The sequence below is a fragment of the Leptodactylus fuscus genome, chromosome 1 (genome assembly GCF_031893055.1).
Source record: "Leptodactylus fuscus isolate aLepFus1 chromosome 1, aLepFus1.hap2, whole genome shotgun sequence".
NCBI lineage: Eukaryota > Metazoa > Chordata > Amphibia > Anura > Leptodactylidae > Leptodactylus > Leptodactylus fuscus.
In genome coordinates, this window is record NC_134265.1 from 186,184,278 (window position 1) to 186,199,065 (window position 14,788).

General features: G+C 39.9%; 1 protein-coding gene across 1 annotated transcript in view; it reads left to right on the plus strand.

The window, feature by feature from the left end:
- The window catches only part of PAX5 (paired box 5), a 158,157-nt gene that overhangs the window by 21,171 nt on the left and 122,198 nt on the right, over positions 1–14,788 (plus strand). The window contains exon 5 of the mRNA XM_075262217.1: positions 3,687–3,815. Within this exon, the coding sequence (XP_075118318.1) occupies positions 3,687–3,815 (129 nt within the window). The remainder of the gene's footprint in view (positions 1–3,686; positions 3,816–14,788) is intronic.

Below are 14,788 nucleotides of genomic sequence, written 5' to 3' on the forward strand. Positions count from 1 at the left end.
TCCACCTGCTAGTTTTCCATATAGTGTTTACTGATTGAAGATCTCTTCCATTTCAGACAGCGACCTGTAATATATCCATCTGTGTAGCCTTTCAGGCACAGGCTTGTAATGAAACAGTGCTTGAGATGAACTTTTTAGGTGTATGGTATACATTGTTTTATTTATATACCCCTCGCTATCTTCTATACTAGTCTCTGAAACAATGTAATTTATGGTGTAGAAATCCTCACTTAAATGAAAAAAGTACGCCTATAGGAAGGAAATGCTCCAGAACAAGGGTCTGTGGATCTCTAGCTGTTCTAAAGCTGCTCTCAGCATACCCAATATAGGAATACCAATATATATATATATATATATATATATATATATATACATATACAGTATGTCATTTGTTGAAATGAGTGATACGGTACACTGTAACATTGGACTGGCAAACTAAAGGCCACATATTGTGGAAAAGCTACATTTTTGTTGCATTTTTGTTTTGAGGAAAGGCAGGAATGGATTAAACAGAGCCCGTTGATATACAAAGGTTCTAGGTTGTCTACCATCATTTGATGGGATCTATAATAATGCATGCTATTCTTTCCATGAAATCTGCCAAGTAATGGCACTTTGTTCAAAGCCTTAACGTGTGCTTTATATGTAGTATCTTTTGTGATAGACATTTCAGTATATTGACATGAAATAAAATATCTTTATGTTAGCAAGTAAAGTGTTTTTTTTACTGTATAATGAAAATTTATATTGAGATGGTAGCTTCCTATAGATCAATCCCTGGTTTTCCTGAAACCCAGTGGCATAGTCTGGGAATAAAGCCAAGCTAGAATAACTCTTCTAAAAGAAAGAGAGACTCGGCCCCACGTTGCGGAAACGCAGCTTTTTTTCTTGCATATTTTGCTGTGGTTTTTGAGCCAAAGTCAGTAGTGGATTGTGCAGAAGGTAGAAATGTTTAATGCTTCCTATATATTCCCGATTTTTTTAATAGCCATTCTTGGCTTTGGCTAAAAAAAAAAAAAAAAAAAAAACCCGACAAAATCTGCAACAAAGAAAGCTACATTTCTGCAATGTGGGGTCTTAGCCAAGGTTTTTCCCTCTCTTCATGCAAAGCAGGGTGCTGGCTGGGTGAGAGACATAGATGTGGGTCAGAAAGGGCCCATGTCTCCTTAAGGCTAAGGCCCCATGTTGCAGAAACGAAGTTTTTTTTTTGTTGCATTTTTTTTTTTGAGCCAAAGCCAATAGTACCACTTTTGATTTATTGAAGTGGATAATATATTTTTGTTTCAGTTCCTTGTAATGTTCAAGATTTCTGCTTTTCATGAGAACCATCACTGCCTTCTTCCAGTGGATGGAAATCTGTCCTGGCTTTTTCATATTTACATACAGTACAGTAGCAGTTCTTATAAGTATGAGCCATGTGTCTATGTATCGCAGGGCCCAGGGCAGATTTTCTTCTGACTGGATGCTGCTAGTAGAGCATGTCATTCACTAACTACTAGCATAGAAATATAGAAAATGTACTAAAAAGTTACAACTAGAGATGAGCGAACAGTGTTCTATCGAACACATGTTCGATCGGATATCAGGGTGTTCGCCATGTTCGAATCGAATCGAACACCGCGTGGTAAAGTGCGCCAAAATTCGATTCCCCTCCCACCTTCCCTGGCGCCTTTTTTGCACCAATAACAGCGCAGGGGAGGTGGGACAGGAACTACGACACCGGGGGCATTGAAAAAAATTGGAAAAAGTCATTGGCTGCCGAAATCAGGTGACCTCCATTTTAGACGAATAGTGGATTTCAAATCCGGGTCATATGAGAATGTGAACTTTGTGACTATGAGACAGGGATAGCTGTACAGGCAGGGATAGCTAGGGATAACCTTTATTTAGGGGGGAATGTTATTAAAAATAACTTTTTGGGGCTCTATCGGGTGTGTAATTATGATTTTTGTGAGATAAACTTTTTCCCATAGGGATGCATTGGCCAGCGCTGATTGACCGAATTCCGTACTCTGGCCAATCAGTGCTGGCCAATGCATTCTATTAGCTTGATGAAGCAGAGTGTGCACAAGGGTTCAAGTGCACCTTCGGCTCTGATGTAGCAGAGCCGAGGCTGCACAAGGGTTCAAGCGCACCCTCGGCTCTGATGTAGGAGAGCCGAGGGTGCACTTGAACCCTTGTGCACCCTCGGCTCTGCTACATCAGAGCCGAGGGTGCGCTTGAACCCTTGTGCACACTCTGCTTCATCAAGCTAATAGAATGCATTGGCCAGCGCTGATTGGCCAGAGTACGGAATTCGGTCAATCAGCGCTGGCCAATCAGCGCTGGCCAATCAGCGCTGGAGGAGGCGGAGTCTAAGATCGCTCCACACCAGTCTCCATTCAGGTCCGACATTAGACTCCGCCTCCTCCAGCAGAGCCAGCGCTGATTGGCCGAATTCCGTACTCTGGCCAATCAGCACTGGCTAATGCATTGTATTGGCGTGATGAAGCAGTGCTGAATGTGTGTGCTTAGCACACACATTCAGCTCTACTTCATCGGGCTAATAGAATGCATTGGCCAGCGCTGATTGGCCAGAGTACGGAATTCGGCCAATTAGCGCTGGCTCTGCTGGAGGAGGCGGAGTCTAAGATCGCTCCACACCAGTCTCCATTCAGGTCCGACCTTAGACTCCGCCTCCTCCAGCAGAGCCAGCGCTGATTGGCCAAATTCCGTACTCTGGCCAATCAGCACTGGCTAATGCATTGTATTGGCGTGATGAAGCAGTGCTGAATGTGTGTGCTTAACACACACATTCAGCTCTACTTCATCGGGCTAATAGAATGCATTGGCCAATCAGCGCTGGCCAATGCATTCTATTAGCGTGAACTGAGTTTGCACAGGGGTTCTAGTGCACCCTCGGCTCTGCTACATCAGATTGCTACATCTGATGTAGCAGTGCCGAGTGTGCATCAGATGTGTAGTTGAGCAAAACTGACTCAACACTGCTAAGTCTCTGCATTCGCATAGGAATGCATTGGCCAGCCTTCGGCCAATCAGCGCTGGCTCTGCCGGAGGAGGCGGAGTCTAAGGTCGGACCTGAATGGAGACTGGTGTGGAGCGATCTTAGACTCCGCCTCCTCCAGCAGAGCCAGCGCTGATTGGTCGAGTTCCGTACTCTGGCCAATCAGCACTGGCCAATGCATTTCTATGGGGAAAAGTTAGCTTGCGAAAATCGCAAACTGACAGGGATTTCCATGAAATAAAGTGACTTTTATGCCCCCAGACATGCTTCCCCTGCTGTCCCAGTGTCATTCCAGGGTGTTGGTATCATTTCCTGGGGTGTCATAGTGGACTTGGTGACCCTCCAGACACGAATTTGGGTTTCCCCCTTAACGAGTTTATGTTCCCCATAGACTATAATGGGGTTCGAAACCCATTCGAACACTCGAACAGTGAGCGGCTGTTCGAATCGAATTTCGAACCTCGAACATTTTAGTGTTCGCTCATCTCTAGTTACAACCCTTTTCATTATACAATATTAAATAAAATAAAGAAACAAACAACGGAGGAGATTTCCTAGTAAATCTGCCACATTATTTGTTGAAACTAGATTACTTCTTTAAGTTCTAATGGACTTTATGAGACACGTGTACCCTAAGAAGAGGTTAATATTCACAAATGTATGCATTCTATGTTCATTGCAGCTTCAACTGGTTCAGTGACTCAGGTCTCTTCTGTAAGCACAGACTCAGCAGGTTCTTCTTATTCGATCAGTGGAATTCTGGGAATTACATCATCCAATGCAGAAAGCAACAAACGCAAGAGAGATGAAGGTAAGACCCACTACCTTTCATTCTAGAGTAATGGAAACATAATTCCCAATTACATTAAGCAATAATGATGTAGAAAATATTAACTTTCAACTATGGAAATATTAAAGTCAGAATTTGAGGAACAGTACCATCAATCCCCTACTAAAATTACTGATAACAGTGAACAATAGACTGCATTCAACAGCAAATATATCTATAGTATTTTGTTTTATTACAAAGACTTTAGAAATAAGACTTTTATAGAATTTTTTGCTGATCTTTGTTTTAGTTTTGCAAATAGTGTTTTATCTGGATGAAATGAATGTGTATGTGAACTGGAGGTTCATTGCATGTCAGGCAGTATGTGAATATTGGCGTGCATTAAACACAGAGCCATGAAATCCGCCTTAGGTTGAGGTAAAAAATTGCAGAAAAGTTGTGTTTTTTTTTTTTGTGAAAGACTTCTCTGCGTTTTTCGAGCCAAAGCCAGGAGTGGGTTTAGAAATATTGAGAAATATAAGAGCTTCCTTTGTATTCTCTGTTACGTTTGAAACCACACTTGACTTTGGTTCAAAATCTGAAGCAAAAAACCTAGCTTTTCCGTCACATATAGCCTCAGTCTAAGGCTAAGGCCCCACGTTGCAGAAACGCAGTTTTTTTTGTTGCAGATTTTGCCGCCTTATTTTTGAGTCAAAGTCAGAAGGAAAACATCTAAGTTCTTCTTTTATATTTTCCATTTCTTTTCAATAAACTCCTGAATTAAGTATAAAAATATGCAACGAAATCTGCACCAAAAAATATGCTGCGCTTCTGCAATTTGGGCCGTCAGATTTGGGCTAAGGCCCCATGTAGTGTGCCACAGTAAAAAAAATGATTTTTGACACAGTGCTTTTCTGATTTTTTTATACCTATAGGAAAACAGCTAGCATTTCCATAATTGACATGCTGCAATTTCCAAAACTTCAACAGTCTTGGAAATTGCAGCATGTCCACTGTGTGTATTTTTCCACGATGTGTGGATAGGTTCCACAACAATCCCATTCAACCCGTCTTGCAGTGACTGTAAAATACCTCGTTTTTTTCTTTCACAAGGGGCCCCTGGCCTTAATGAGATTTCTCAAATGAGTAAACTAATTTTGGAAAAACAGTTTTTTCTATTGAAGATTTTGTTGTAGTTTTTTGAGCCAAAGCCAAGAATGGCCCCAAATGAAATGGAAAATATATAGGAAGTTCTAATACTTCTCCCTTCTGCTCCATTCATTCCTGGCTTTGTCTCAGAAAAAAAAAATGCAGAAACATCTGCAACAAAAGAAAACTGTGTTTTGGCAATGTGGGGCATAAAACATCTTAAGGGGCCCGCAATTACCATGTGCTATCTATAATAGTAATAATAATGCTTTCTTATACTGTGGAGAGGTCATAGAGCCCCCTCAGGCTCCAGGGCCCAGTAGCTACCTATGCTCTGTGTAAACATTGAAGATGTCACTGACTATAAGGCCCCATTCACACGGGGAAAGAGAGGGCGGATTTTGGCTTGAAATCCACGTCATAATCCGCCCCCTCACAATGGTGGTCTATGTAGACCTCTAGTGTTCTTTTTTCCACTAGTGGCATGTTGTCAGAAAAAAGAAACGAGCTGTTGTGGCGTCTGCCTCGTGGCAGCACACTCCAGGCTAGGCCCATACACCAAACCGGAGTGCTGCGACTGTTGGAAGTCGAGGCAGGTGGATTTTGGCCATATTCTGACGAGGCTTCAGAATCAGGCCCGAAATCTGCCATCCGCGCTCCGTGTAAATGGGGCCTAACTGAGAAATGCTTCTTTACACTCTCTTAAGAACATTCAAACAGCGTCAGTTTCTTCAAACAGCTGATCAGCGGTGACCCCGGGTGTCATACTCCCATCGAGATCTTATATTTCCCCCACTGATCATTAGTAACAATGAACAATTGAACAACACCTTTGATGTCCCTAATAGATCATAATGCAGGTTCCTAAGTTATATTTTTATCATATAAAACACTTAAAACACAACAAGTAGCAATTTTTTGACAGATGTGTGGCAGAAGTTCCACCTTTTTAATATTTTTTCCCTCTCACAGCACTTTCTTATAAAGAGGGTGGGGTGCGAGCTGCCATGAGTGCTCCTAAAGGAACCTCTAATGTAAATGTGAACATAGCCTAATCTTATATTCACATAAGAAGTAAATATAAGTGATGTGAGCCATGATGGATATGCATACGGGAATCATTGAATGCTTTTCTGTGGGGACTTGTAATTTTGAGCGACATTTTACTACACATTGAATAAAGGTGAAAGAGAACTATAAAATGTATGTTCAGTTATTAAGCAGAGCTGAGTAGTGCAGAAAATGATATTCCATTGTAATTGGATATTTTTTTATGCTCCTTGTAATTTTAAAGTAGATTGGAATTGCATTTTTATATACCAAAAAGATCCAAAAAGTTTTAGCCCATTACCCTTACATCTCATTACTAGCTAGATAAGGCTTATTGGATACATAATGACCTCCGAGGGCCGTAAAGTTTAATCGTCCAGGTTGTTTTGTGTTAGTAAAGACTCCTTGAATGAGCTCCTTACTCAAACACAAGTTATATTGTTTCTCTGTTCTGAACACAGATGTAATAATGTACTAAATGTAGGAATTCTACAGATATTCTATATTCTACTATTTAGCTTAGTTTATTTTATTGCCTATGAAAAGACTTTGGCTATGAAGTGTCTATGTAATGTTTAAAGTGAAATATATATTGAAAATTATATCTTACTAAATAGCGACTCAATGGATGAACAAAATATTCCAATCTAGGGGATACACGCATACACACTAAAATAGACATACCCCCCCCCAAAAAAAATCATTAAAAAACCCCCAATCTAATATTTTCAATGCAGTTTTACGTCAAAACCGGAAGGCGCTTCAGCAAGAAAGAGAATTAGAAGTTGTCATAAGAGTCCATTTCGAGATTTGTCTTAAAAATTTATTTGAATTTCTGTCACAAAAACTGCAGTGTTTTTTTTTTTTTAACTTCATGCTCAGTTTCCTTAGGGTCCATTAACATGGAGTTTTTTGGCAAGGATTTTGGAGAGGAAAAAAATCCGCTTCAGGAATTAGGAAATGGTTTTTCCTCCAATACAGTGTATGGACTTTGAAAAAACTGCTAGCGGTTTTTCCATGCGTTTTTTGCCAATTCCGCAACAAAATCTGCAATGTGGATTTTCCGCCTCCCATTGACTGCGTTGTTTTTTTCAGGCGGAATCCACCTGAAGGAAGCTTTTTTCCAGATATACAGTATGAAGGCATGGTACTGTAATGTCCTATAAATGGATATTTGATACAGTAATTTCTATAAACTGCATTCTAAAAATATCCAAAATTATAAATATGATGTGTGGATTTATTATACTATCTGTGCCAGAAAAGCGCCATATTTGGGCAAAAAAGTTGCACCACTTTGTCATTTTTCTGCTCTGCTTGCTACCTTTTAGCATAAGGGTGGAGCTAGATGGGGATCAAGGTAGTCTGGGGAGGGGACACCTATGCCCATTACATTAAATGTGAGGCCCCATGTTGCAGAAATGCAGCTTTTTGTGTTGCAGATTTTGCTGTGGATTCTTGAGCCAAAGCCAGGAGTGGAATCAGCAGAACGTAGAAGTATAAGGACTAGTCCACATGGGGCAAGTTGGCAGCGTATTTTGAAGAGAAATCCGCCTCAAAATCTGCTGCCAAAAATGGCTCCTACTGACTTCAATGGAAGCGGCTCGCTTCTTTTTTCTGCTATCTAGTAGCTAGCTGAATCAGCCGCAGCATCTGCGCGTGAGGCTCTGGCCCATTCATTTGGACCTAATCCTTCACAGAATGCCAGTGCACTGCACCAGCATCCCTTCACGGCAACGGAATGTGTGCACGCAGAGTTCATTTAACTCCATGTGAACTAGCAGTAAGAACTTCCTTTATATTTCCTATTTCTTCTGTAGCCGCAACTAAGTTTGGCTCAAAAAAAGGAAGCAAAATCTGCAACAAAAAAAAGTTGCGTTTCTGCAGTGTGGGGCCTCATGCTTACTATAAGTCATGCCACAAATCTGAAGTGAAAATAAATTTCTATTTTGGCTCACAGGTCCTCCAAAGATTCATTGACATTATTAAGAGGCTAGAGCTTCTTAATAACTTTGGCGCATCGAGTGCCAGTGGGGAATTAAGACTGGTGTAGGAAATGCCAGTCTTAATAAATTCCCACTATTATTTAAACAATACGCTTGGTAAACTTGTTCTGTATATGTTGTATAATAATGTCTCTAATATTGCTTTTAATATCTCTTATCCAGCTCATGGAAATATGGCTCAGACATCTGAGAAATATATAGCGTACATTCATTTTTGGCATGATTAATCATTTAGGTTAAAGGTCCAATTTTTCACAAATCTAAAAATCTATATCTTATTACAAACTGAGCATGGATCAGGCAGACATGAGGCATTCCTTTTTGCGACTATACCCTCCACCTTCCACACTGGAGTGGAAGGGCTTATGAATTCCTCAGAGCAACTTGTATAGAATTGATTTATTACCTTTTTGTTCCTCTAACTCCTGGCATTTTTTAAACAGATGTCACCAGCCCTTAACCCAGTGGGTTGCCTGCTTGGTAACAACAGGGGCAAACCAAATCATACAATCTTTATTGGTTTATAGGGTTCAGGGTGTCATTTTTTTCTCCTGTTATAATATGGACTCGGAGCAGATGTGACTTAGTGGGAGATCAGCTGTTTTTATTTTCCGAGAAAGGACACATAATGGAAGATTGACACAGGGGGCGGATGAAGTCTGCACAGTAAGGTTGTCAGACAAAAAAATGGAAAAGGCACACCGATAGAAGTATGTTATTTTAAAACCTTCTTTAAGTTATTTTTACTGTTTCTATTTTGATTCATAGAATTCTACTGGTGAAAAGCTGTTTGTAAATGTTATTTATGAGGTCGGAATTATTACTGCTCTGATTCTTCATTCTTCAGCCCTCTTAGACACCTACTAAGGCATTTGGCCTACTAAGGCATTTGGAAACAGGATGTTGAGATAATAAAACTAAGTTTACTCATTTTAGAAAAAAATATTGGTTATTAAAATGAAAATTCTGAATTTTAAGGGAAGATTGCAATATTTAACTATAGGGATCTAATGATCATTTTCTTTATTTTCAGCTGCTCAGAGTTTTTGTTCCATTAACACATAACTATACATAAGGACTGCAGTTTATCTACATTTTATAATGAGGGTTGTCCTCAGTGGCGTAACTAACGTCTTGTGGGTCCCAGTGCAATCTTTTGTCTGGGGTTCCCTACCTCATCCTTACAGCAAATTCTTGATAGTGATGATTATGGGTATTAAGGAGTTTAATCCACCTTAGTGTGGTCAGGGTAATCTGTAGGTCTCCTTGGCTTATGGGCCAGATGGAAGCTGCAATCTCAATACTGATGCCAGTGCTTATGGGCCCCCTAAGGCTCCTGGGCCCCAATGTGACTGCACCCTCTGCTCCCCCTCAAGTTAAACCCCTGGTTATCCTAAAATCCACTATCTGTCTCATCAGAGACTCAGTCTGCTGCTCTATCACTCCCTCATGCTCTACACTACAGTTCTACTTGCTCGAATTGGTTGCTGTGTATAAAGACAGGATCTTGTCATTCTCAATAGGAAATCAGAGCTTGGATATAATGGTTAGAAATAGAGTGAGCAAATATTGTATAGTGAGGAAAATGGATTAAAGGAATTTTAAAGGTACTTCTTAAGTTTTATGCCCCCGTAATTTTCACTTTCAACTAGGAATATAGCTTTGTAGGCCTAAATGAACATGCATCTAGTCATTTATATCTACAGGATAACATTTGTTACTTCAGCATAAAATCAGAATAGTCTTATTTCACAGACAGGAAAAAATCCCTTAAAAACTTAAATAGTACATGAGATATTGGTTCTGAAATTAAATTAAATTTATATTATTTGTCAAATCTCAATCCTTAATCTCAAACTTCAATCCAAATGTTAACATCTGAAGAAGCGTTTGAAGAAGTTCATTAAGTATGGAAATCCCCATTACACATGAGTGCATCAGTGGGGAGAATGGCTACAGCTCATCTTCAATGGGAACAAAAGGATCAGGCATGTTCAAATCCAGCTGCCTGATCCTTCTCCCCTGGCATCAACAGTTGGACGAGAATCAAGGGGTCCCAATGCATATTAGATAGTTACATAGTTACTTAGTAGATGAGGTTGGATGAAGACATCAGTCCATCAAGTCCAACCTATAACCCTACAATTTCCTACAGTGTTGATCCAGGGGAAGGCAAAAAACCCCATGAGATATTTGGTCTGTCTTGCTGAAAGTGACAGATTCCACTGACATTAAAGGGTTTTTTTGAACTAAAAATATGGATGGCCTATTGAAATGATAGGTCATAAATACCAACTCCCCAACCAATGAGCTGTTGTCAGCAGCTGATACGCAAAGAATGGAGCAGAAAGCAGATGGCTCCGTTCTCTGTGTAGCGGCCAGAATGGGAATGGGAGTAGATCTTTAGTATGTGGTCTGGTCACTACACAGAATTACAGTGCTGTCTGCTTTATGCTCCATTCCATGTGCTTCAGCTGCTGAGAACCGCTAATCGTTGGAGGAGACAGGTGTAAACCCCCCCACATCTGATATTATTGACCGACCTTTTAGATATTTTTACATCAGAAAGCCCTTTTAATCTCATGGGTATGGCCAGCTTTAGTCAAGTTCTTATATATATATAGTAAAGAGAAAAAATGGACGGCACAGCTACATATAAATGTTAGTCTTAGGTCGTTTCCTTTATCTTCTGTTACACCCTCTATCTGGCAGAAGATTCCAGTTGCACGCCGCTCACGGTGGTGCTCAACAACCCCTATTATATATCGCAAAGCACATAGAAAAAAATAGAAAAAGATCGGGGTGGGCACTCACCATTCCATAGTCGGCAGATGATACTTGATATCTGACACTTCTCATGTGTAAAATCAAAATCCTTTATTAAGAATAAATAAAAATAATACAGGGAGGGAGACAAGGCATTATAGGCAAAAAAAGGCAACAGCCGTTTTGCGTCTAGTACGACGCTTTTTCAAGCCAGAAATGCAATGCAATGCATTTCTGGCTTGAAAAAGCATCGTACTAGACGCGAAACGGCTGTTGCCTTTTTTTGCCTATAATGCCTTGTCTCCCTCCCTGTATTATTTTTATTTATTCTTAATAAAGGATTTTGATTTTACACATGAGAAGTGTCAGATATCAAGTATCATCTGCCGACTATGGAATGGTGAGTGCCCACCCCGATCTTTTTCTATTTCTTTCTTATATATATATCATGAGAACATTATTTATATTTTTGCAGCGAATTCTGGCTCAGTATTCAGCCTTCTTGTAGTATGAAGGATCACCATTTTCATACAGTACCAACAATATACGTTTTTGGCCAGGCCCCATTTGGCATGAATTCCACAGTTCGCAGAAAAATAAGTGGCGTTTTAAAGTCCCTGCAAAGTGTATCGAATTCTAGTGAATCCCATCCACACATTGTAAGAAAATATGAGCAGAGGACGTAGTGCGATTTCCAGAACCGTTGCTGCAGCCCACTATGTGGGGCCTTAGCCTTAATTAGAGCAAATAATTTTCTATTAAAAACTGTCCCTACACATTCCACTGAAGTTAATGTAGGTAACAAAAGGCACAAAACCACCATGTCTATACAACTTCCGAATTATCTACTTATCCCTTAGAAAGTGTTCCTAATGTCTCCTCCTAACAGATGCCAAGTAAACATGCCAAACGCAGATGCATTAATCACAAGTTAAGCCATAACAATTTGCTTGTCACATATGCCACATAGGTTCCCATATTGGGATCAAATACAAAGCCACCCAAAAAGGCCAACAATTTTGTTGCTCAGAAGCCAGCAAGCCACCAAAAGGGTTAATTATATGAAACCAATGGATTCAATCATGTCCTTGGTCTGCGCTAAATCAGACAGTAATCTCTGGAATTTGTACAATGCTCACATTGAACGACAGCATTTCATTTCTCTATCTGATGGTCTGAATTGTGAAAAAAGCTTCCATTGTTTAGACCTTTTTTCATTTGAGTCCATCTAAAATTCCTTGTCCCATTACATAAGTTTCCACATACTGTTATTTATTTACGCTTATAATGTCACATATTTTGTATTAACATAGCAAAATATGAGAATATGAAAAATACGCATGGGTTTTATCCTTAAGTGTTGATATTATATATGGCTTGTGTCTAAATATCCCTATTCCACAAAGCAGTTTTATTCTCACCAATAAAATGTACATAATATTATATGTTGTTTTTGTTCTGACAAGATGGTCGTGAATGAACACTTCCGCAGCAGCGGTTTTAGAAAGGCTTATAAAAAATAACTTGTCACTGCGCTATAAATCAGAGCTGGAGCCGAGTATGGCCTATGCATGAAGGCTAATAAACTACTGACTGCACATCTAAAGCATTCTAGCATTCTGAGAGAGACAACAGCAAACAAAATTTACCATTAATCTATGGAAGGAAACACTGTCATTGGTTGACACCGGTCATCCCAAGATTGTGTTTGCTTGTATTGTGATTTCAATATGTGGAGGACCTTTCTCACGTGTCTGACCCATTTCTTTTTTTTATTTTTTTTTTATTGTGTACTGGCATGATTTTTGAGCAATATTTGAAGTGGGGGTGAGACTAGTATTAATAAAGATATACATGCCCAGAGACTTCCTTTAAGGATATTGAAAAATCTAGACCACCACATAAAAGCACAGGTCAATTTTCTGACTATTTTTCATGAGAGAGCTTTCTTACAATTTACTCACTATTTTTTTAGGCTGGGTTCACATCTGCACATGGGTTTACATTTGGGAAGTCCACTTGGGGACACCCTGAATGGAGACCTAATCCGCATAAAAAAGCGGTAACCTTAGGAAATCCGCAGACCCATAGACTATAATGGTTTCCAAACGAAACATTCGCATTCATGCGCAGAGGAGAACGGAATGACCCTAATGCAGATGTGAACCGGGCCTTAGAAATCTGCACATATAACACATCAACAATTTACAAGGAATATTCTCTAGAACATACTTGTGTCCTCTTGTAGTGGACTTCACTAGCAGCTTGGTAAAACATGACATGAAAAATAAGTTGAATTTAGAGAGGTAAAATGAAAACTACTTTTAGAATTAGTAAATAATTGTAAATCAGTATACGTACTATATATACACCATAACCATATAATACATTCAAAACTGATTACTGGAAAATCTATGATGATTCTTTATTAGCTTGCAATTGCTGATTTCGCCATCGAATGTGCATCCAGTAATGATTTTTAGCATCTCTCTTCTCTGACTCATTGAGATTGAAGTTAAAGGGTATTCCCACCTCACATACTCATCAGTGTTTACTGCTGTAAAATCTTCTTTCTTCCTGGTTTCTTGCATCATTTGGTGGGCGGGGTTTCACATGCAACCTGCCGTTTAGCTCCGCCCCAAATTCACGTGTAGCTCCGCCCACCCATATTGGACTATGAAGTACAGGAAGCAGCAACTCCATTCTGTGTTACATACAGAGACTGCCTGTCTCTGCCATAATGAACACAATTGAATTAGCTAGCCTGATAACTGGGAGAACAGAAGAAATGAAAGCAGCTCCTCTCCTCTATCTGAGAGCAGGAAGCTAGGTCACATGTGTGGTGTAGACACAGGAATAGCTAGATACACAGGCTCGCTCCCTGCACTTAGCCCCTCCTCCCTCCCCCCTGAGAGCAGCAGATACATCACTGGACTCATGAGCAGCTAAGTCAGGGCTGTGGCCACAAAAAATTGAACAAAGTAATATAGTGGACAAACAAAGCAGTTTTGCTGAAGCAATGTATTTAGGAAAAGTCTTAAATCCACATTAACAAGCAGTATAGATAGGATCCTTGTGATGGGACAACCCCTTTAACCTAAAAGAGCATATGGCATGGGCTTCCCGATATGACAACTCCTTGCATATAGCTATATTACAGAATTCTGTTGTAGGCATTCATGATACAGCAGCCATGGCCTGTTATGGACTCTGTTCTGCTCCTATATAATCCATAAGGAAACAGTGGCATGCTGCACCCTAAGACAAACAGTATTAACCGATGCTTGTTCTCTGCCGGGAATTACTCGAGGGGAGCTTGGAGTATTTTACTGAGAAACCATATGGTGGTACATAGACTTGGCTGTTTATAAAACTGGTATTGAGAAGGCAACAATGTAAAGCAATATTTTTGGGATGATTTTAGGAAGGCACTACAAATGGTGGCCAAAAAAATCCGCACCATTTCACGAAATGTAATGATTGTAGTGAAAATGATTTCTTGTCTTTTTCCATTTCTATCCTGTTCTCTTCTGGATGACAAGTATTTGGCAATTATGTACATGTCATGTGACATTTTTCAGTCGATTTTGTAGTAGGAGGTATACATATCATCAGCAGGGACTCAATGTATACGCATCACATACATTTGACAAAATCCATTGGTGGTGCATTTTTTTGGCCGCCACTATATATATACACACACACACACACACACACACACACACACACACACACACACACACACACACACACACACAGGTCTCAGAAAGATCTAGCTGATCCAATGCATTTAATACATTTTTTTTCAAGTCCTTATTCATTCTAGTATATGGCTGGCAGCCCATTGCTCATTTATGGCAAACTAGCTAAATAAGTGTTGTGGAAATCGAAGTGGGATAGAAAAAATTGTAACAGAGCTGATGTGAGGGCTGGGGAGGTAAAAGATAGAAAGAAAACAAACAAAAGCCTCCTGATCTTTCTGGGTGATTCTTAGGTGCTCTCCATTCACTCCATCCTCTGTTATCTTGACTTTATGAGAGTGCT